Below are 22,736 nucleotides of genomic sequence, written 5' to 3'. Positions count from 1 at the left end.
ATAAACATTCTTCTAATACTCTTAATAATTTTTTAAACAAACCTTTTGCTTACCATTTAATTTTACTTTTGCAGTGACTTGAAATTGGCAGGCTTCCAAACTCCCCTTGTGTGTTTATCTACGTTTTTAGCTATTTGGGAGTTGGTTTCATTTTATATTACTAAAAGTGTTGGATGGTGCCTAGCTTTTGTATTTTAAGTAAATTAAAATTGAGGTCATTTTTAGAAATTTTCAATATATTTTAAAGATCATTTGTGATCTCTTGGATTAGAGATAGAAATTTCTACTCTATGTTATTACCTTAGGGTTTTCAAATAGTTTTGAAAAGTGGAAAAAGTCCTCTGATGTTTATATGAGATTTGGAAAGGTTTTATCTAAAGTTTCCTGATGAAAACGTGAATTAATTTGCCTTTTCTAGTTTTGGTCTCAGAGAACCAACATTGCATAGCCTAAATAGAGAATGTTGATATTTTTTTTTTAATTTTTTTTTCAACGTTTATTTATTTTTGGGACAGAGAGAGACAGAGCATGAACGGGGGAGGGGCAGAGAGAGAGGGAGACACAGAATCGGAAACAGGCTCCAGGCTCTGAGCCATCAGCCCAGAGCCTGACGCGGGGCTCGAACTCACGGACCGCGAGATCGTGACCTGGCTGAGGTCGGACGCTTAACCGACTGCGCCACCCAGGCGCCCCGAGAATGTTGATATTAATCACATTTACGGCATAAAAGCAAGTAACTATTCTTGGGTGGTTGGGTTGGATATTTGTTTTTCATAGTGATTGGTGGTGGTGGTTTCTGTTAGTTTTAATGTTTGTAAGACTTTTAGACATTCTATTTGGTCATTTTTGCTGTTTTATTTAGTACCATCTTCCTTTCCCAAAAAAGTTGGGAGGAGTCAAACCATATGTAAATGTCTCTAGGGAAAATGACTCCCTATAAAGTTAAACATAATGAATATCTTAAAAGTGTCAATATTTTGTATGTATCTTCAAGTCATTTCTTTGACTAAACTAGGTAGTTTCTCTGACTTTATGAAAGTAGAGCAATATGACTGTGCTTACTGAAGGCAAATATCCACTGAAAGAATCAAAATAAAGTTTTCCTTCTGTCCCACATTTAGACATCTAGTTAGATTTTTAGCAGCGTGACGTTGGTTCTTGTCTGTATCAAGATGGCAAATGTAGGTGTTGGAAGGGTAGAAAAGTAGGTAGTTAGGTACAAGTAGACTTACTTTAGGTACTTAACAGCAAGGTGAAACTGCTCTGGTTTATTCTTGTTTCCTCATTTAGCTTGTTTTACTTACTGTAGTTCAGTTTTAAACAGTTTACCAGCTGCATTTAGTTTCTATCATGTAAACCTGAAATGTGCTAGAGAAAACAAACTAAAACAAAATAGATTTATTTTTCTGTTTATCTTTTAACTTAACATTTCAGGATCAGACTTGGTACTCCAGGCTCAGGGTGTCAGAAAAGGTAAATAATGCACAGTATTTAGGCTGATCTTCAGTACCCTTCTTTTGTTAACGGCCATTTAGACAAATTCTAGTGATGGTCAGAGGCTTCTAAATAGGAGGACAGTAACTCCTGTAAATACCAATATCCAAATGGTGTCTCTCTGTTCCAGCCCATCGCAACAGTTTTAAAACCAGTTTTTGTTTTGTTTTTGTTTTTGTTTTTGTTTTTGTTTTTGTTTTGTTTTGTTTTGTTGCTTTGTTTTGTTTTTTTAACAGGAGAGCCAGTGTAACTCCTTCAAGACTGGAGTGACACTCTACATCTGCATCTGCCTCGTGTGAGTTCTCATTTTGGCAGCAGCACTCTGCTAGGCTGGAACCTCTCTAGAGGTTTGCCCTTCCTTTTCCTAAAATCTGTAAACTATACACAGTGTGTCTTGGTGGCAAAGGTAAAAAGTGCATGAGAATTTTAGACTTCCTTGCAGAAAGATTTTGGCTCATTTCAAAGAAATGGTCTCCTCTAACATAGGGTCTATCTTGTATGAACAACATTTCCTCAAAACAGAGCCCATAACTTTGATCCCCACAACATACAGTTGATATTTTTTGGAGAACTGTTTTTTTCCTTACAGACTATGGAGTAAAGAATATCTTTAAATGCACTCAGTAGCTTCAGCTTTCAAAGCTTTGGTTGTTCTCTTTATAGTCTAGTTACGTAACCTGAGAACACCGTGTGCTGCCCTAGTGGCTCAGGCAGTCCTCTTTTTTGGACTCTGGCCCTTGAAAGAACTTCTTCTTTGTCTTTGAACATTGGGTAAATTAGGATAGGCCTGAGGACTTTCTCGAAGAAGAAATAAGCAGTGAATGTGTGAGGTTATGTTTACTCTGAATCTGTTGGCTGCGTTTTGAAAGTCGTAAGAATTGAGTTTGAAGCTATGCATCACTTACTCACCAGTTTGGGGAGAGAAATTGAAGTTAGAGCGTTTGCAGCTGTGGAGAGGCATAGAGCTGCACAGTGTGAGGCCATATATATGGTTCCCCACATATATCAAGGCTGACTTTAAAGGGCATGGTCATTAAAAAAGGGAGTTTTGCTTCTATTTATTTATTTTTCAAGGAATGGTGATACTTTGCAGGCTTTAGGACTAGTCATTTTTGCTACCAGGTCAGAACAAATTGTGATTAATTCCCAAGGGACACTTAGAACAAAACATCTAACCTTCTGCTCTGTGCAGCTACAGTCTGCTTTTCCAACCCTGGTTGTACTGTATAGTGCTCTAGCAGATGATTTAATGACCTGGGAATTTATGTTACTGAAATGATTATCCGGGAAGCTTATGAGAAAATGTCAATAGCTTGTAGGTCTTCCTGATTAATATAGAGCTCAGTGAAATAGATAGTGTTGTCAAAGTGGAACTTGAACTCTCTTTGCTAAATCCATTCCCACCTGTGATTAGAGCAGTTTGTTTTGGACTAGGTGAAAGAAATTGGAGGGAGGACAGTGTATTTCAACACCTAGGCTTAAGTTTTGATGGCCTATGTAATCTAGAAATTCATGTTTAACAGTGGTGTAATACCTCGCCACAAAGAGCTTTGGATGAGAGTGAGGGAGACTTAAGTTCTGCCTTAAGCTTATATTTGTGCTTGCTATGTATGTAACTTCTGGTCAGCAAATGGGGAAAATACATTGTATTTTTGGAAAGTACCCTAAACTCATTGAGTAAAAGGGAATTTAAAGTATTTGTTTCTGTAGGTGGAATTACTAGAAAGTTACCTCAGTTGAACACTTGGGAGGTTCTGCCCTGGAATAAACATAAGTGTGGCAAGTGTGTAGTGTTTTATTATCTGCTGTTCTAGGGTTTGTGCTGACAGAATGGGGATTTGAGATATCTCCCTCCTCCCTCCACTCCTCACCCATCCCCGGGTCTTTTTTCCTTCACTAAATGTTCTGAAAAAATGGATTTGGGTTTTGATCCAAAGTGTCTCCTAAACACGGGTTTTAATCACCATTACTCCCTCCCTCTATAATTACCTCATGTCTAACTAGGGAAAATGTCTCATTTAGGGCTGAGCATGCATGAGTGGAGGTGATTAAGGTTTCCCCCCTCCCATTCTTATGGCATAGCTAGCAAATTATCCTTCTGAAAAAATTAATAATTGAAAATATTTTATATGGGCCAAATCCTATAAGAATGAATGTCAGTGGATTATCCACATTACTTAGCTATACTGGAATTTTGTTTCATTAAATATTGTTTGAAATAAGTAGGACTTTGTTAGGATTGAGAAACAGTTTTTGTTTTATGGAAATTTTGTTAAAATGAGATTTACTCTCAGTTGGGGTGGAAGCACGGTGTTGGGTGAGAGAGATTATATTCTCAAAATAATTCAAATTGACATCAGTCAATACTTCTTTTCTGGTTTTATTATAGCACACCAGCTCTTACCCTTTTAGTATGTATGAATATATAAGCACTTCTTTTACCACAGTGTACATCATCTAGATTTAAGAATTCCACCCTCAAGGATTCCAAAAGGGTTTGGTTTTTGTTTTTTGGGTTTTTGTTTTTGTTTTGTGGGGTTTTTTGTTTGTTTGTTTGTTTTGTTTGCTTTTTTGGTTTTTTTGGTGGGGGAAGGTGATGATGGGGCTGGAGTTGAACAGAGAAAAGTACATAGCCAGTCTTGAGAATATTAGTATTAGCATTATTTTTACCCCTGAAACAACAGAAGAAATGACAGCTTCTTTTGGCATTGTTCTGATGAGACTCAAGGGCCTCCTTCTCCTAAGGGCCTTAAAACATTTAGGCTTTTTAAATATGACAAATGTTTATTAAAGGAGTTTGAAAGCTCACCTGCTTTTTTTTTATATTTCAACTTAATTTAAAAATAATAGGTATACACATTAATATTTACAAGTTTTTAAAAAGTACAGAAAGGTACATACATGAAAGTATACTTTCTTCCCCATCTCTTAGCCACTCAGTTCCCTTCTGTGGAAGTGACAAGTATTACTGATTTCTTTTATGTAGTTCCAGAAATATTCTAAAAGATTGATTTTGGCAAGGAAAAGTTGAATACTACTCATTAAGATATTAGCACTAATTTGGATCGGTAGACTAATTGCAGTGAAAAATCAGTTTGAGCCATAGGCTGTGTATTAATTGTGGGTAGAATAATAATAATAATAATAATAATAATAATAATAGCATTATTATGAGATAAAAATGGATTTTTTTTGCCTCATTTGGCATTTAGCAAGATTGCAGGTCTATTAATTTTTGTCTTTAATATAGCTTACCCTCTCCTAGAGACTGGTGGGAGGATCCTTACCTAAATATTGCATTTGGAGGAAACCTATTTAAAGGGGCAATGTTTTCTTTATACTGAACTGCATTGATGATTCTAAAAAGTTTTTTCATTATAGAATAAGATTTCAGAGATAGGTAATAGTAGGGAGAAACTCCCATATTCTGAAATCCATCTTATTTCGCCTGTAACAAACTCAGTAGGCTTCTTTGGCAGATAAGGATATATATCCTATACATATACTTGCACATACCCATCCTTCCATAAATTTCATAAAATGAGTCCTAATTCTTTTTTTAATGTATATTTCCAGTCTTACTGAGAAATAGACATACATCACTGTACAAACTTAAGGCATACAGCACAGTGGTTTGATTTATATATATTGTGAAATGATTACCAAAATAGGTTCAGCTAATACTCATCTTCTCATATAGATAGAATAAAAAGAAAAGAAAGAATAAAGAAAAAAATTTGTTTCTCCTTGTGGTGAGAACTTTTAGGATTTGCTGTCTTAACAGATTTCTTATATATCATACAGTGGTATTAGCTGAAGTCCTCAATGTTGTCCATTATATCTCTACTACTTATTTATCATATAAATGGAAGTTTGTACCTTTTGACTACTTTCCTCCAATTCTCCCCCCTGATCCCTAGTCATAATTCTTTAATATCTGATTTCCAGTCCACATTCAGATTTCCGTAATTGTCTCAGACATGTCTTTTTATGGTTGATGTTGCAGCAATAAGTTGTAAAATGCAATTAAAAATTTTTTTAATGTTTATTTTTGAGAGAGAGAGAGTGTATGAGCAGGGGAGGTGCAGAGAGAGGGAGACACAGAATCTGAAGCAGGCTCCAGGCTCTGAGCTGTCAGTACAGAGCCTGACGTGGGGCTCAAACTCATGAACTGCGAGATCATGACCTGAGCCGAAGTCGGACGCCCAACTGACTGAGCCACCCAGGCACCCCTGTAAAATGCAATTTTGATGGCTTTATAATATTTTTAGGGCTGTTACGAAAGCAAGTTAATCCTGACAAATAGAATTATGCTGATCGGAGAAAGCATATAAAGCAACTACCAAGCCAAATAGTAATTGTAAAAATATTTTTTTTTTAAAAACTCATTTTGAAGGATTCCTACACGAACTATACACATCAGCGAAACCTTCAACATATATAGACCTCTCTACCTGGTTTTCTATTTACGTACATTCTCATGGTTTATATCACAGCTGTTGTGCTTATTAGTTTCTTTTAAAACTGTCTTTAGGTTATGGGCATGAAAGAACAGATAAAGGAAAAAAAGTTTCCTAAGAATCAAAGAATTATTCTGAAATGTTTGATAATTCATCTTGTCGCTCTTGCTCCTACAAAAATATGACCTATTTCCACAGACTAACAGTGGAGTTCTGTGATTACTTGGGACAGTACAGAACATGGAGTTTGAGGGAAAAGAAGAAAATGGCCTATTTAGGAGGAGGAGGGAGTTGGGAAAAAGTAGAAATTCACTCATTTGCCTTTTATTTTCATTGACTATTATTATAACGAGAACCTCCTCTCTGTGCAGTGTACAAGTCCCCAGAGTATGAGTCTCTTGGCTTTGAGCTTACCGTGGAGAGATTAGTTTCTATTGGCTATCCTCAGGAGCTGCTCAGCTTTGCTTATGATTCTACATTCCCTACCAGGTAATTTTTCAAGATTTCTTTGGATTAAGACCTTTCCCTCTATCCCCCAAATTAATAATTCCAAAGGCATCTCTGACCCTGCCCACGGTCAAAGAAAAGAACCAGAAAAGATGGTTTGGTTTGTTTCTGGTTTTGTTATTTTGGTTGGTGTGGATTCTAAAATTATGGACTTTTCATGTACATTATATCTTTTGTGGGTTTTTTTAATTTTTTTTGTGTGTTTTTTTTTTACATTTATTCTTGACAGAGAGAGCACAAATGGGGGAGGGGCAGAGAAAGAGGGAGACACAGAATCCGAAACAGGGTCCAGGTTCTGAGCTGTCAGCACAGAGCCTGACACAGGGTTTGAACTAACAAACCATGAGATCATGACCCGAGCCAAAGTCAGATGCTTAACCAGCTGAGCCACCCAGGCGCCCCATATCTTTTGTGTTTTTGAATTGAGCTTAGTTTATTGTTACTGAAGAAGATCTATTTATGGGAAAGAAAAATTATTAAAACTGATGGGCAGTAATCACAGATACTCCTTGCTTTCACTGTTGGAGATCAGTTACATGTTTTACTGACACACTTCAATTGGTCAGTGGGAACCTCTTGGCAGTTTGCATTTTTGGATTTGATAGGGAAGATTTAAGATTAAGAAAGATGGTGTTTGAGATGCCATCATATATGTCCCATATATAGCATCTATTAGAAGGAAATATAAGCCAGCTCCTTTCTCCAAGGAAATTAAGACTCTTTTAGAATGGAACCAGTGTATTAAGAGGAATTATGGTTCATACCTTGTTTAAGCTCTTATTCCTTATAGAAAACAGTTGTGATTATCTGAACAGAGTAAATATTTTTTAGTTACTCTGGGTTTAGTTTTTTTTTTATTAAAAAAAGTTTTTTTTTTAACGTTTATTTATTATTGAGAGACAGAGGCAGAGCATGAGCATGGGAGGGGCAGAGAGAGGGGGAGACACAGAATGTGAAGCAGGCTCCAGGCTCCAAGCTGTCAGCACAGAGCCTGACGAGGGGCTCGAACTCACGAACTGTGAGATCATGACCTGAGCCGAAGTCGGTCGCCCAACCAACTGAGCCACCCAGGAGCCCCTCTGGGTTTAGTTTTTAAGATTTTATTCACTTCATCCTCCAGGATTATATTGTTTGGGACATGCTTGAGTCTTCGTAAAGATTGAATAAGATGGCATTGGTTTATGATGATTGAATAATACTACATAAGATTGTTGCCTGTATTATTGATGATGTCCTTATTTGCATATAGGGGACTTGTCTTTGATACACTATATGGAAATCTTTTGAAAGTTGATGCCTATGGAAACCTCTTGGTCTGTGCACATGGATTTAACTTCATAAGAGGGTGAGTACATAGAACTTTTAGCCTCTGTCTAGTGTTTTTATAGTGAAAAAATAATGAAGATCACGGGTCTCCCCAGATGTAATATACTTTCCTGTTCCCTCATCATTAAAGAACAATTTCTTTACATAAGGATATTTAACAATTATTTATTAGGCAGTTAGGACTCAAATGGACTTATATAGTTAGCAGTTACATTTTGTGTAAATTAAGTGGTTTCTAATTATATAGCATCCAACAAAGCTAATCCTGAAACTTGCCCAAAAAGAATTGTAGTGGCTTTGACTTATTTGCAATTCTAAGATTTTTATTTTCTCCTTTTTAATACAGTTCTCAGGTAGCTGCTCAGAAGAGGTATGTATATAAAAGCTCTTTGAAAAATGTAAAATTACAACAGTGTAAATGACTAAGATTTTTAACAGCTAATATATGATTTTTTTATATTCTAATGAATAGCTTCAGATACTTGATCATGTGGTTAAATTTTTTAAAAACAGGCTAAAAATGAAAATAGGGTAATATTTAAAACTAGAATAAGCTTTATTTTCATAATCAGAATATTTCCATTCTCCCTAACTCGGACTTTTTGCCTTAGTAAATAGTAGATAAAATTTACTGTCTACAATGTTTTGGTCTACTATTTTTTGGTGAAACATCCCAATTTTTTCTTTACAAATCACAATACCACAGTTTGACATTTTTTTTGTCCTCATAACTTTGCAATTATATATTTTCTTCACTATTATACTACTTAATTTACTACTGATACTGCATTAGGCACAGAGCAACACTTAAAACCAAAATAGATTATCTGTCAGTCTCTTGTATAACTTTCCTATATATTATTTTCAAAGGCAAAATAGTAAAAACCACACAGTCTGCATTGAAATTTTTAAAGAGAGAGTGTGTTTTTGGTAATTACTTTTTGTGATAAGAGGCACAAGCTAACTGAAACTGTACCAGAATATCATTTAAATCTGAGATCACAGCAATGCCCTGTTTAGAACTGAAGCATCTGATAAAGATTTTTCAGTTGGAATTACATAGGCTCAAAGGTTTCCACATAGACATAGTGCAAACAGTGTGAAGTAAACACCCCACCTTGACACATCTGGGCAGGCCTGTGATTATATCTCCCTCTCTTTCACTGCTCCTCTCATGAGGGGTTTGTTCAAGATCCATAAATATCAGGAGGCAGGATTTAGAATGTGAAGTGATTGCAAATAGTGTTAGCAGCCTAAGCTATTTTATAAATGGATATTGTACCATAATTCAAAATCTCAATGAAGATGAACCAAGGTTCTATTTTTTAATGTCTGAAAAGGGATTTTTGTGTTATGGAGAGGGGTAGTCAGAGAGGAAAAGGAAAGGAAGTTGTTCTATAAATGAGTACTGCAATTAGTGTTACTAACTCAGGATCCACAGATCTTCTTTCTTTCCCCAAATAAACTAATAAAGTTTCCAAATGGCTCCTTTGGAAGTATTTTTAGTAGTGTTTCAAAAATAAGCCATTTATTTTTTTTATTTTTTAAAAAAATTTTTTTGATGTTTTTATTTATTTCTGAGACAGAGAGAGACAGAGCATGAGCAGGGGAGGGGCAGAGAGAGAGGGAGACACAGAATCTGAAGCAGGTTCCAGGCTCTGAGTTGTTGGCACAGAGCCCGACGCAGGGCTCAAACTCATGAGCTGTGAGATCATGACCTGAGCTGAAGTCGGACGCCCAACCAACTGAGCCACCCAGGTGCCCCAAAAATAAGCCATTTATGAGTAATGCAGAATCATTCAAACAGCACTTAACACTCTATAGTCTTTAGAATCCAGAGGAAAAGCCTGTGGAGAAGGAGAGGCTGAGGATGGAGAGAGAGGGAAAGAACAAGCTATTGAAGCATACTGGTGGATGAGGCTGGCAGGGAGGTTAGGGCTCCATCAGGCATTGCTTTACACACCTTGCCAATGAGTTGGGGCCTCTTTTTTGGACAGGGGCAAAGGCCTTTAAAGTTCTAGGATGGGATAATGTTGAGATCACATATTTATTTCTATGAGTCACAGAAAGTTAGCAGTACAGTAGTCCATAACAGTTTTCCTCCCAGCTCCCAAGTCTAGCATTCCTTCTTCTGGGATACATTATCTGCCCCCAGTTAATATTTATTTTAAATATATGCTAGCTTGATTTGACAATTAAGAGGGCACAAGTGAGCAAAGGGCAGAGAGCGGGGGGAAAGAGAGGGAGGGAGAGAGAGAGAGAGAGATAAATAAGTGGGCTCACTCAAAGCAGGGCTAATGTTTTACCTGAAGTGGGGCTCGTGCTCACCCAATGCAGGGTTCATGCTCACTCAGAGTGGGGTTTGAACTCACGAACCATGAGATCATGACCTAAGCTGAAGTCAGATGCTTAACTGACTGAGCCAACCAGGCGCCCAACACTTAACTTAAACAGAATGTAATTGCTAACTCTATTTATAAGTCATTTGGGTTCTTATTGCCTAATAAATAACTGTTAACTATCCTTATGTAAAGGAATTACTTTTTAATGATGGAGAGAATAGGAAAGTATATCTAAGGAGACAGTGGCATCTTACTAAACCCGACTGAGGAAAGCATATCGTTACTATTCCCTTCCACCTTAATTTTTAATACAGAAAATCTTAGAAGGCTAGAAAATGAGATATCCTACAAAGTTATTCCTTACTGGGCACTCTTATTTCAGAAGAGTGACTAAGACAGGGAGCTAATGTGATTTTCTTTTCCTAACTAGAATTTATGCCGTTGGTAGTTAACAGACCCAAGCAGGAATTTACCAGGTTACAAACTGAGTACAAACTTTAAATTTGATGTCCTTTATTTAGATTAGTTATCTTTATATATTCATTGTGAGAACTGTGCAGTTTTTAAATAAATATTTTATTTTTAAGCAATCTCTACACCCATCATGGGGCACGAACTGACAACCCCAAGATCTAGAGTTGCATGCTCTACCATCTGAGCCAGCTAGGTTCCCTGAGGATTGTGCATTTTTATGTTTTAGTTTTTCTCCCTTTTGGTTTCTCTCTACATTTTTTTTTTTTAATTAATGCTGTCCCATTCAACTTCTTGGAGTGTTTCATTTCACTCTCCAAGGTTCTTGGGCATCTCTAACAACTTCTGTCTGTTTTGCTGGCTTTTTTCCTTTTAACCCTAAATGTTCCCCTTGGGTCTATTTCAGTCTTCTGTTTTTCCTCTGCACCGTAAGTGACCTTATCCACTATAACAGTCTTCGTGGCTTCACCTTTTACCTATGTGTAGATGATCCCAGTTCTCTCTTAAGTCTGAATCTCTGTTTTAAGTTTTTGACCTTGTTAAATTAATCACCTATAAAAATCTGTTTACTTTCCAAAATAAAACTCCTCTTACACCTACTTGTTATTCAGTTTTCATATTTCTGTAAATGGTACCACCACCCTACCCTCTCAGAGACATCCTTATGTGAGCATCATCTTTGATTCTCATGTCCTCATCTGCCACAGCCAATCAGTCCCCTGGTCTTAATTCATTTTACCTTGGTAGTCTCTCATGATTAATGCTTCCCTTTAATTTCCTGTCCCATCACTCTAGGAGAGACCCTTCCTGCTCTCATCTAGGCTACTGCAATAACCACTTAACTGATTTCCCAGTCTTTTGTGTCAGTTAGTTTTTCTGCGTAATGAAGTACTTGAAAGCCTGTTGGCTTCAAACAACGACTGTTTTATTTAGCTTAAAATTCTGAGAGTCAGCTGGGCAATTCTGGGGTTGCTCAGCTGATCTGGAATGGCCTGACTCACATGTCTGGCAGTTGGCAGCCTGTGGTGGGCGTTCCTCATTTCTGTATGTAGCCTTTATGCTCCAGCAGGTTATCTCTCTCACTCACACAGCAGTCTGAGGTCCAAATGCAGCAAGAGTAAGCACGCCCCAATATGCAGGTGTTTTCAGAGTTTCTGCCTGGATCCCTAGTTGCTGCTGTTCAAACGTTTATTTGAGGGTGGAGAGAGAGAGTGAGCCTCTTAGCTGGAGTAACTGCAAAGTCACACATTACAAAGGCATGGAAAGAATTTGTAGCCATTTGTGCCACATATCACATTTCTTTCTCCTTTTTATCCTAATACTGTTACTAATGGAGTATTATTACAGTTTAGCTCTGATGGTTTTATCCTTTTGTGTAAAGACTGTCAGTGGCACCAAAAGCCTGTCGATGGCACTCTGAGTGCCTCTGAGTGAAAGATAGCAGCATGATCTGCCTCAATTCATCCTTCTAGCTTTATTTTCCTCTGCTCCCCTGTCTCTACCCAGTTTGGACTAGTTTCTGAATTGGATCTTCTGAGCCTTTAAGGACCAGCTTCTGTGCCACCTTTTTCATGAATCCCTCCTAGATTTCCCTCTTCTCACACCCACATACACTTTTTTCTACCCCTTAAGTTGAAATGGTCTCCTCTTCCTCAGTTTTCTCATAGCTCTCTGCACCTTTCTTGTGGCAGTTGTGATTTTTTACTTTGTGATAACTGTTTGTGTATGTGACTCGCCTCCCTTAGCTGACCGAGGGCTGTTTAAGGGCTGGAACCCGAGCTTGTTGATCTTCATAGCTACTCACATGTAATATTTAGACCCTGCCTTGCATGTAGCCACCAAAATATTTGAATGAATTTTTGAATGATGAATATTTCTCATGGTTGTAATGTTCATTTTTTGAATGTCAGTTAATTTAAATTTTTTCTTTCAGACCAGAAACTAGAGAGCAGTATCCAAATAAATTTATCCAGCGGGATGACACTGAAAGATTTTACATTCTGAACACACTGTTCAACCTACCAGGTAGACTCATTCTGTGCTTATATATACGGATGCTTTCCCTTCTTTTCATGATCGTTTGTCTTTGCTCAAGGGAGATAATGAAATAAGTTTGAATTATTTCATTTATGTTTATGAATATCTGTTCTTCATTTTTCAGAGACCTACCTGTTGGCTTGCCTAGTAGATTTTTTTACTAATTGTCCTAGATATACCAGGTATGTATATAGTGTAATTTTCTTTTTCCAATTGATTTTTTTAAATTAATGTACAGGGTTTTAGAGAACTGGCCATTGTAGGTCTTTTCTGCTTTTCTGAAGTGAATTTAGTGCTAGTGAGAGATGCCACATTGCCAGCCTGAGAGATGGGACAGCACCAGCAGCTCCATGCAGGCTCTCACCTCCCACACGGCCCCCTCTCCTTGCCAGTGTGCTGCAGCCATGTTTGGAAGGGACCACTTCTGATTGGCTTCTCCTGGGAATGAAGACGGCCAGCAGAGGTGCTAATTGTGACAACTGAGTGGGAGGTTTGTGTGATGATTATCTGTCCAAGCAGAATTACACTAAAACCCCCCAACTCATTTCACAGCAGCTACCCGGGAGCCATTCAGCGATGACAGTTTAGTTTCATTCCCAGGCCCAGCAAGATTTGATTGAGGAGTAAATATGGTTTATCCTCCTCAAAGTAAAATTTTGTTTAAGTCTTGAACAAGGTATCCTATCCTTTTTAGGGCAAATTGTATAACCACTGCTGAAAGCTCAGCCGTATGTGTCAGAGTTGGCTAACATCCTGTCTAGGCCTTATCCGCTTCAAGGCACTAAATCTGGTGGGGCACCAAGTCACTCAGCTAAATAGAAAAAAGGCAATACCTTTGTACCTAGAGAAAACATCAGAAGAGTCAGGATGAAGAGCACCTAAATGACCAATTTTAAGTTTTAAATGTTTCTTTGATGGGAACCTGTTTCTTAAAAGTGATGAGTAAAAGAACATGATATTTTTGGAACTGACCTTTTAGGTTTCGTTCAATATATTGTTCTATCACTTTGTATTTGTTCACAATTATTGTATTCCATTGAACACTGTAGTCCTTTCTGGTTGTCAAAATGGATTTTCGTTAGGGAGTAATTATTTTCCTAATTAGCCTAGTCTTTCCATGTGATCATGGAATCCTTGGGTCCCCTGGGCAATGTTTGATATTCATTTTACTTACCCTCTTTTGGATTCCCTGTCATGTTTTTTTCGTCTTTGTATAGCTGTGAAACAGGATTTAAAGATGGGGACCTCTTCATGTCTTACCGGAGTATGTTCCAGGATGTAAGAGATGCTGTTGACTGGGTTCATTACAAGGTACCTGGGAGCTGCTGCGTCACCTGTTCACTCTGTGGCTTGTGGCTTGTGGTCTGACATTAACTTTCCAAGTGCAAATAGAGCAGAATTTTTCTTCCATTTAAAAAAAAAAAGGATTTGCCCCCTAGTGACAGCTCTCTAGAATACTTTTCTTCTTGTCTTTGTCCTACTTTCGGAAGTTATGCTGATCTTTCCTCCCGTGATCCTGCTTGGCTTCCAGCTCTTACTTCAGTTTTCATTTCCCAAACTTAGAAGAGATTTTAGTATTAAGATTATACTTCCCCCTACCTTTGAGGATGATTATTGTTTGTTTTTTTCCAAATACCTCCTGTTTGACTAATACATTAACTAATTAAAATTATACTTACTATAAATTATACTGAATAAAATATGAAATACCTTTTGATTTCTTGTTTAAAATAAACATAGTTTTATATTTTAAATACCTTTTGGAGGCAGAGTTGCAGCAAATCACATCTGCTTTATCATGGCCATTTCTAGTTTATGTACTTTTCCATTTTGGTAAATACTTAAAAAATGCATTTGGGTTGATAGTAGTATAAACTGTTAAAAACTGATTTTGTTCTTATTTTCCTTTTTTTCTTCCTATAGGGCTCCCTTAAGGAAAAGACAGTTGAAAATCTTGAGAAGTACGTAGTCAAAGATGTAAGTAATAAAGGGGAAAATAGATCTGCAAATCAGGGAAATCAATAACAAACCTATTTATAATGAAATGGATAAAGGAAGATACTAATTTGTCTTGATATAATATATGTCAAGTACAATCACCAGGAATTTTCAGCCAGAACATAGGTCTTAGTATAGTTTTCCCTGTTTGTTCTTGGCAAGAAGATCCAGTATATCATTTGTCTTTTTAGCTCTAATGATAATAGCAGCGAGAGTAGTTACTGTGTGTACATCACTGTACTAAGTGATTACATGCCCTTTAATCTTCCATATAACTCTGAGTGAGGTATTGTTACCTCTGCTTTGTAGATAAGCTGAAGGGGGCTCCTGGGTGGCTTAGTTGGTTAAGCGTCTGATTCTTGATTTCAGTTCAGGTCATTATCTCATGGTCGTGAGATCAAGCCCCGCGTTGGGCTTTGTGCTGAGTGTGGATCCTGCTTAAGAATTCTCTCCCTCTGGGGTGCCTCGGTGGCTCAGTTGGTTAAGCATCTGACTCCTGATTTTGGCTCAGGTCATGATCTTGCGGTAAATGAGATTGAGCTCCACATTGGGCTCTGTGCTGATAGCATGGAGCCTGCTTGGGATTCTCTCTCCCCCCTCTCTGCCTCTCCCCTGCTTACACTTGCACTCTTTCTCTCTCTGTAAAAGACAAAAATGCATTAAAAAAAAAAAAGATTCTTTCTCTCTCTCTCTGCCCCTCCCCCACTTGCACTCTCTCAAAAACAAAAAAAAAATAATTTTTAAAAACCTGAGGAACACAGGTTATATATAATTTGTCCAAGTTTATACAGTAAATTTTTTAAATCTGTAGTTTATGGAATTGTGCCAATGTTAATTTCTTAGTTTTGATCATTGTACTATGTGTAAGTAAGATCTTTAATATTAAGGGAAGCTAGATGAAGACTATGGGGAAAAAATCAGGCTAGTTTAATTAACATATAGTGTCGTATTGGTTTCAGGAGTAGAATTTAGTGATTCATCACTTAACATACAACATCCAGTGCTCATCGCAACAACTGCCCTCCTTAATGCCCCTTCCCTCCACCCCCAGCAACCCTCAGTTTTCTATATTTAAGAGTCTCTTATGGTTTGCCTCCCTCTCTGTTTTTATCCTATTTTTCCTTCCTTTCCCCATGTCTGTTTTGTTTCTTAAATTCCACATGAGTGAAATCATATGATATTTGTCTTTCTCTGACTTACTTTGCTTAGCATGATACACTCTAGTTCCATCCATGTTATTGCAAATATTTGGCAAGATTTCATTCTTTTTGATTGCCAAGTAATATTCCATTGTGTGTGTGTGTGTGTGTGTGTGTGTGTGTGTGTGTGTCTGTGTCTGTACACGTATGTACACACAAATCAATCACATTTTCTTTATCCATTCATCAGTGGACATTTGGGCCTTTTCCATAATTTGGCTATTGTCGATAGTGCTGCTGTGAACATTGGGGTGCTTGTGCCCCTTTGAATTAGCATTTTTGTATCCCTTGGATAGTAGTGCAATTGCTGGATCATAGGGTAGTTCTATTTTTAACTTTTTAAGAGACCTTTGTGCTGTTTCCCAGAGTGACTGTACCAATTTGCATTCCAACCAGTGGTGCAAAAATTTGGAATTACTTTAATGTAAGAAGAAAACACAGCTCCGAGATGAGATACTTCCTTTTCTCACAGAGTATGAGTAGTGGAATGCAGGATTTTTTTCAAAGTACTTTGATACAGATTTCTTAGTGTTTTCAGTCTTTGTACTTCCTTTTTCCCCTCCACTCCTAATTCCACTCTTCTTTCAAGAGAGAACACTGAGGGGTTCACAAGAGGTCCAGGAGAATTTGAGTGAAGGAACCTATTTAGTGTGAGAGAAGGAAAAGCTGCTTTTCTTTCCAGTCTCATCAGGAGTTAGAATTTCCTCATGTGTCTGCAGATGGGTCTGAGCATTTCTAGGTTCCATCCTGCACATGGCATTTCATTCTACAAGGTATACAAGAGAAAAGCCTACACAGGGAAGCCATATCTTATGCTCTCCTTGTATTTTGCTGGTGATGTTTAAAATCAGCTTCTCCTCACCTTTAATATACCTCATTCATATACTTTAAGAGATTACAAGGTAATTTAAACTCCTTCCTGAGGCAAACATGAGGAAGGTAGAGATGGTTTTATTTTTCAATTTAATTTAATTTTATTATTATTTTTTGTAATCTCTACACCCAGTGTGGGGCTCAAACTCACAACCCTGAGATCAAGAGTTGCATGCTCTTCTGACTGAGCCAGCCAGGTGCCCCAAGGTGTTTTTAATAAGCATATTTAATAATATATCTAATCATATCATCTGTATGTGTCATTTTATATAGACACCTATATGTTATATACACCATGTATACTGCTAGCTTAATACTTCATGCATAATGACAATATGGTCTTTTAAATGTAAAACTCTGAAATCAACCAACCCTCAAAGCGCATCCCCTATGCTTACTCAGGTAGACAAAAGTTGAAGTGACTGTGTATTTGTGGTTTAGTGTTTCACTCATCATCATATTACATTTCAGGGAAAACTGCCTTTGCTTCTGAGTCGAATGAAGGAAGTAGGGAAAGTGTTTCTTGCCACCAACAGTGACTATAAATACACAGATGTAAGTGCCTAATGTTCATACTTGTTTATTTACACAGAGGAGTTACTTTGGCCTAAGGAACTGGGAATGAAGATCATGAGGACACTCGTTAAGTGAGGGTATTTTTTTGCCATATCATTTTGAGAGCAGAGTAGAAAAAGAATATATAGCTTAAGGGCCACATTGGAGTGGTTCTCAAATTTTTCTAAATATTTCTTTTGACTTTTCCCTGATTACAGTTGGTTACTTGAAGGTTTTAATTTGGAGGTTGTTTAAAACCTTTGTGCTGATTTTAAAAAGGCTTCTGTGTCTCTTTGGTGCATCATTTATATCAACTTGAGAAGTCACACATTTATTTACTGCATATGTGTAAATGCCCTCCCTGCTGCTGGGAGCCAGATAGCAGAAGATGGTGCAAAGATGTTTGGACTCTTCGCCATCAAAATTTACTACCTTTTAACTTAGACATTTCTTTGCCAGGACTAAAGCATGTTGAAAAGCAAGCTTAACTCCTTAGCCTCATCTTATTTTTGCTAAGACAGTTATAGGTTTATAGTACTAGCAAGAAGCCCAATGCTCTGCAATTCTCTTCATGCAAAATCTTGATTTAGAAATCTGGTGATTTGTTGGAGTAAGCAGTCTTACAAAGCCAACAAATCTAATGGTTCATTGGCTTGGTTAGTCTAGAAACAATAAATAGTAAGGAGGCCAACGTATATTATTTCCATGTGAGTCATTAGTTTTGTCGATGCCCTGACCTCAGATACCAATTCCAAATATGTATTGCAGTCCGTTAAGAGGATTTGGTAGGGATATATGGATGAAGTGTACAAAATTACATCCTAGAAGCCTATGTCCTACTGAGAATGTCAGCTGTAGTTTGTTATGATGAAGCATTAATTTCTGGCTTCAGCTGCCATGATTTCATAAACTTAGGGGAAAAAAGAATGTGATAAATCCTGTATTGAAAAAGACAAGTCATATGAAAAGGTTGGGTTTGAAGTTTTTTTTAGGTGCTGCCTATTGTTTGCAAAAGTACTATATGGACCTGATGTTGGATTTTTTTTTTTTCCAGAAAATTATGACTTACCTGTTCGATTTCCCACATGGCCCCAAGGTACTATATGTAACTTAACAGACCATTGCTTTTAGTAATAATGAATGCATTTAGTGATCCTGGAATATTCAGAGTCAGGAATTGTCAGAACTCCTCTAGAAATCTTCATTAACCTTAGAAGCAATGCAGGAGCTAGTGTAGTTTAACATTGCTAGAGATTTGAAAACATAGTAGATAGAAATAAAGGGGAGATATTTGTGTTATTTAGTAGGATGGGATCAGAATAATTACGGCCTAGAAGTTCTGTGTGGAGTTACTAAGTTTGTATGGCAAAGTAAGGAATTTTCACATTGAGGAAGATAGATGATTAAAAGAAACAAGAGATATGTATATTCTTGGCAACTTCTAGATACTACTCTTAGTTATTGCTGAGTTTTGTTCAAGAACAGTTAATCTTGATATTTAGCAGAGAAGTCTTCATTCCCACAGTGTGGCTACACTTAAATTTAAGGAATACTCATTGCAGCCTAGTCACATCCTTGTGGGACTTAGTCCTTCTTTGGTTAAATATCAGTAAATCTCTGTTTTGAAAAGGTCACCCAAAAGCACAGCTTGACCTTACAAGTTTAATACCCTGGTCCCACTTCAGGATAGAAAGCATGTTAATGGGCATAACTTCTCTATTAGTGCCGTGACGAGCCTCCAGTATGAGCCAAAGGCTAATGTGTACCTAGAGCCATTATTCTGAGAACATAACCAATAAAATTTGCTAGTAACAGTTCCATGTTAGTTTGTATACTTAAGTTCTGATGCTGATCTGCCTCTTTCTTAAACTGTCTTCTTGAATATCAGTTTGCATCTTTCCTTCACAACCCTTTGAGCCTTTTTTGCCTATTTCAGAGTGTGAGGACACTTTCCTTCATATGTTAAATTGCTGTGAAATGTTAGTAGAGGAAATGATTTAAAATGTGTTAATTTATATTTTCACCTTGCCTGCTTCCAAAAGAATATGGCCGCTAACACACTGTGGTTTTAATACAATAGTGGGATCTTCTGTGTATACTTAATATGTCTACATTCCTTACATTTGAGTGAGATTAAATATTAGTGCCTCAAGGGTTAGGAGTGATGTTTTGGCTTTTGCTGTTTCTCAACCTCATCAGCCTGGGAGCTCCCATCGACCATGGCAGTCCTACTTTGACCTGATCTTGGTGGATGCACGGAAGCCACTCTTTTTTGGAGAAGGCACAGTACTGCGTCAGGTGGACACAGTAAGTCAAGAGGATGATCTGTCTGCTGGCACATTGTCCTTCGTATTTCTCCTTTTTCCACTCTTATTCTTCCTAAGGAAACAGGTATTTTTAATTTATTATCCATATCTTTCTTTTGAATTTCAGAGTTTTAATCTTAATTGAGATAGCCCAATAATTTCAAAAGAATATAATTCAAAAGTGCCAATCATTTAGATGCCTATCCAGATTGCATTTTGGGTGGAGATTGTGATAGAACAGTAAATTATTAGAAAGTCTTCTCTTCTCACAGAAAACTGGCAAGCTGAAAATTGGTACCTACACAGGCCCCTTACAACATGGCATCGTCTACTCAGGAGGTGAGTCACAGATTTCCCTTTATTTAGTTTAAGTCTTTGTTCAGATTTCATCGTGAAAGCTTTGGTGTCCTCCTGGCAGAGTGCCAGTTATACTTTAGTATTCTGAAGATACTGTCTCCTGAAGGTAACTGCTTTAGTCACCTGCTAATGCAGTAGGAGTCAGGGAGAACAGGTTTGAGAAGTTGTTAGTATGTCCTAACGAATCTTTGATTTTCACTAAAAGGATCAGTGTTTCCTCATCCTTTTACGTATTTGAGACTTTTTCTCAGTGTCCTGGAATGATTTGAGGTGGTTCTCAAAGGGGTCCTCTAGGAGCCCCTGTGGACACTGATGCATATTTCATTGCAGTGAAAAATTGTTAAACAAAACAAAATTAATGTCAGATCTTCTGTGATGAGAAATGGCTGTGCTTTGGGAGAATTATATTTACTAGAGCGAGACATGTAGTTTTGTTGCTCTTGGATTTGGTTATCGAGAGCTCTGGTTAGCACAGTGGAACTGAAGGCCTTGTGTTAGAGGCAATAAAAGGAATGAGGAAAGAAAAACAATGGTGGGTCTTTAAGGTGAGCCCTTTTTCTAGTCTGTTCCTTGCATAAGAATAAAATTAATCAGTACAGTATCTAATGGTTATGGTACTTAGGATTCTCGTTTTTAATATGGAGACATTTTTGTTTTCCCATTGTTCATTCCCTTGTTTCAGGTTCATCTGATACAGTCTGTGATCTCTTGGGAGCTAAGGGCAAGGACATTTTGTATATCGGAGATCACATTTTTGGGGACATTTTAAAATCAAAGAAACGACAAGGGTGGCGAACTTTCTTGGTGATTCCTGAACTTGCACAGGAGCTGCACGTCTGGACTGATAAGAGCTGTAAGGAGCCATTACTCCTATTTTGTATCCAGCTGTATGAATCAGTCCTCTTGGATGAACTTATTACTTCGTATGTGGGGAAAAAGGGAGAGGAGGCAGAGGTAGTCAAAGATACTTCCCTCCAGCCAGATATTTTACAGAACTCCAGAATTTGAGGAAATAGGAGAGGTTCGGGTGTTCAGCCTTTCTCTTGCATTCTTTCAGGGTTAAGGACAGAATATTGCTATCCTGAATTCTATTACTATAGCAACTAAACTGTGAATTCTACTTCCTTTTGTAGTCCCATATTTTCACTAGTTCCCTGTCTCTCTGCCACCAGCCTCTGTGATGTTGGGGGCATTGATGACTTTGAGTGGTAATTACATCCCTTTTTTTTCCTGCTCTTCTGAGAAGTAGAGAATGAGGCCAAATTGTATCCTCTGAACTGTACATGGAATTGAGCTGTAGGTCTAGTTATGTAAACCCATTTGACCCGTAAATTCTCCAGCCAGTCCTAGCTAGCATCACCCACAGTGTGGGGAGAGGTACTGCGTCAGGTAGTTACCCCAGCTCTACTACCTAATACCTTCATGCCCTTAGTCAAGTTACTGTGGGTTAGTTTCCTCAAATATGAAAATGAGGATAATACCTACTTTATAAAGTTGAGACTTAACTGGAATAATGTGTATATAAAGATACAAGTAACAACCTTTCTCAACCTAGGCTCCTCAACCTAGGTAAAGAAAATTTGTTAAAACAGTATATACATTAGGGCTTCTCTCTGGGGAACCCAGGTTGAGAAAGGCCAGAACCCCAACAAAACAGGCAACAGCTGCTGGCTGTTGCTTGTCCTTGGTGGGATTTTCTGGCTGGTCCTTCATGCCCGTTTTCAACTTTCTACCACTGAAATTGTTAGTCTAGTTGATTTGGCTCTGTTTCCTGGATTTGTGACTCTGGACACGTCCCCTAATCCTCATTCTTTGATCTGAAAATGGAACTGTTAACACTTGTTTTGCTGCAACACACCTCCGATGGGATACAAATTAGCACTTAGCATCCATTGGGAAAGAAGAGTTGTAGCTAGCTGTGTTGAAGTAGAAGAAGGAATCGTGGCTTTCACTTGCTGCCAGATCCCAAGCAGGAGAATAAAGTCATTTTGTACACTCACCATAGCTTTACCTTTCAGTCATAGCTGCAGCCTTTTAGTTTCAGGAAGAGTTAAAACCTGAATGCTTTTTGTTGAAAACATTTTTCTTTTCCTTCCAAACTTTAGCACTTTTCGAAGAGCTTCAGAGCTTGGATATTTTCTTGGCTGAACTCTACAAGTAAGTTTCCAGATTCTAAAGATAAACATTTCTTCCCTAAAACCATCTACCTCTTTGAGAATCAGCTAGGTCTAAGAGACCTCTTTCCCAGAGATTTTCAGTGGAGTTTTCTTTTTTCGCCTCCAGGCACCTTGATAGCAGCAGCAATGAGCGCCCTGACATTAGTTCCATCCAGAGACGTATTAAGGTATCCAAATGGGATTTGGGAGAGATCTTGGAAAATAAAGTTGTGATTTTTGTCTTTATCCTGTGATACAAGGATAGGCACATAGCCAGCACCCAACAACTACTAGAATTCAGTCTCTTGTCTGTTGCAGAAAGTAACACATGACATGGACATGTGCTATGGGATGATGGGGAGCCTGTTCCGCAGTGGCTCCCGACAGACCCTCTTCGCCAGCCAGGTGATGCGGTACGCTGACCTCTATGCAGCCTCCTTCATCAATCTGCTCTATTACCCCTTCAGCTACCTCTTCAGAGCTGCCCACGTCTTGGTGAGTTGACACAGTCTTAGGCTGCTCTTTACAATAAAGATAGACACTTACGGCTGAGAGCTGCAGCCAGCTTTGTGGGATGGCACAGGAGAGTTTGGGTCTTTTTTTTTTTTTTTTTAATGTTTATTTTGAGAGCTGGGGAGGGGCAGAGAGAGAGGGA

General features: G+C 37.9%; 1 protein-coding gene across 4 annotated transcripts in view; it reads left to right on the top strand.

Annotated features, from left to right (window-relative positions):
• The window catches only part of NT5C2 (5'-nucleotidase, cytosolic II), a 59,826-nt gene that overhangs the window by 35,066 nt on the left and 2,024 nt on the right, over positions 1 to 22,736 (top strand). For 2 of the 4 annotated variants that reach the window (XM_040486319.1, XM_040486316.1), the window contains exons 3-17: positions 6,326 to 6,443; positions 7,711 to 7,806; positions 8,134 to 8,157; positions 12,534 to 12,625; positions 12,762 to 12,819; positions 13,855 to 13,948; positions 14,561 to 14,614; positions 17,179 to 17,262; positions 18,317 to 18,358; positions 19,462 to 19,569; positions 19,841 to 19,907; positions 20,608 to 20,778; positions 22,031 to 22,082; positions 22,209 to 22,269; positions 22,400 to 22,576. In XM_040486319.1, the coding sequence (XP_040342253.1) occupies positions 6,326 to 6,443; positions 7,711 to 7,806; positions 8,134 to 8,157; positions 12,534 to 12,625; positions 12,762 to 12,819; positions 13,855 to 13,948; positions 14,561 to 14,614; positions 17,179 to 17,262; positions 18,317 to 18,358; positions 19,462 to 19,569; positions 19,841 to 19,907; positions 20,608 to 20,778; positions 22,031 to 22,082; positions 22,209 to 22,269; positions 22,400 to 22,576 (1,298 nt within the window). Of the gene's footprint in view, positions 1 to 6,325; positions 6,444 to 7,710; positions 7,807 to 8,133; positions 8,158 to 12,533; positions 12,626 to 12,761; positions 12,820 to 13,029; positions 13,128 to 13,854; positions 13,949 to 14,560; positions 14,615 to 17,178; positions 17,263 to 18,316; positions 18,359 to 19,461; positions 19,570 to 19,840; positions 19,908 to 20,607; positions 20,779 to 22,030; positions 22,083 to 22,208; positions 22,270 to 22,399; positions 22,577 to 22,736 lie in introns of those variants that run through there. The other 2 variants (XM_040486317.1, XM_040486318.1) reach the window with 2 other exon arrangements.

This window comes from Herpailurus yagouaroundi, unplaced genomic scaffold (assembly GCF_014898765.1).
Source record: "Herpailurus yagouaroundi ecotype Mexico unplaced genomic scaffold, PumYag 163, whole genome shotgun sequence".
NCBI classification, from domain to species: Eukaryota; Metazoa; Chordata; class Mammalia; order Carnivora; family Felidae; genus Herpailurus; species Herpailurus yagouaroundi.
Note: the sequence above shows the minus strand (reverse complement) of the source record. Positions and strands in the feature narration are given on the sequence as shown.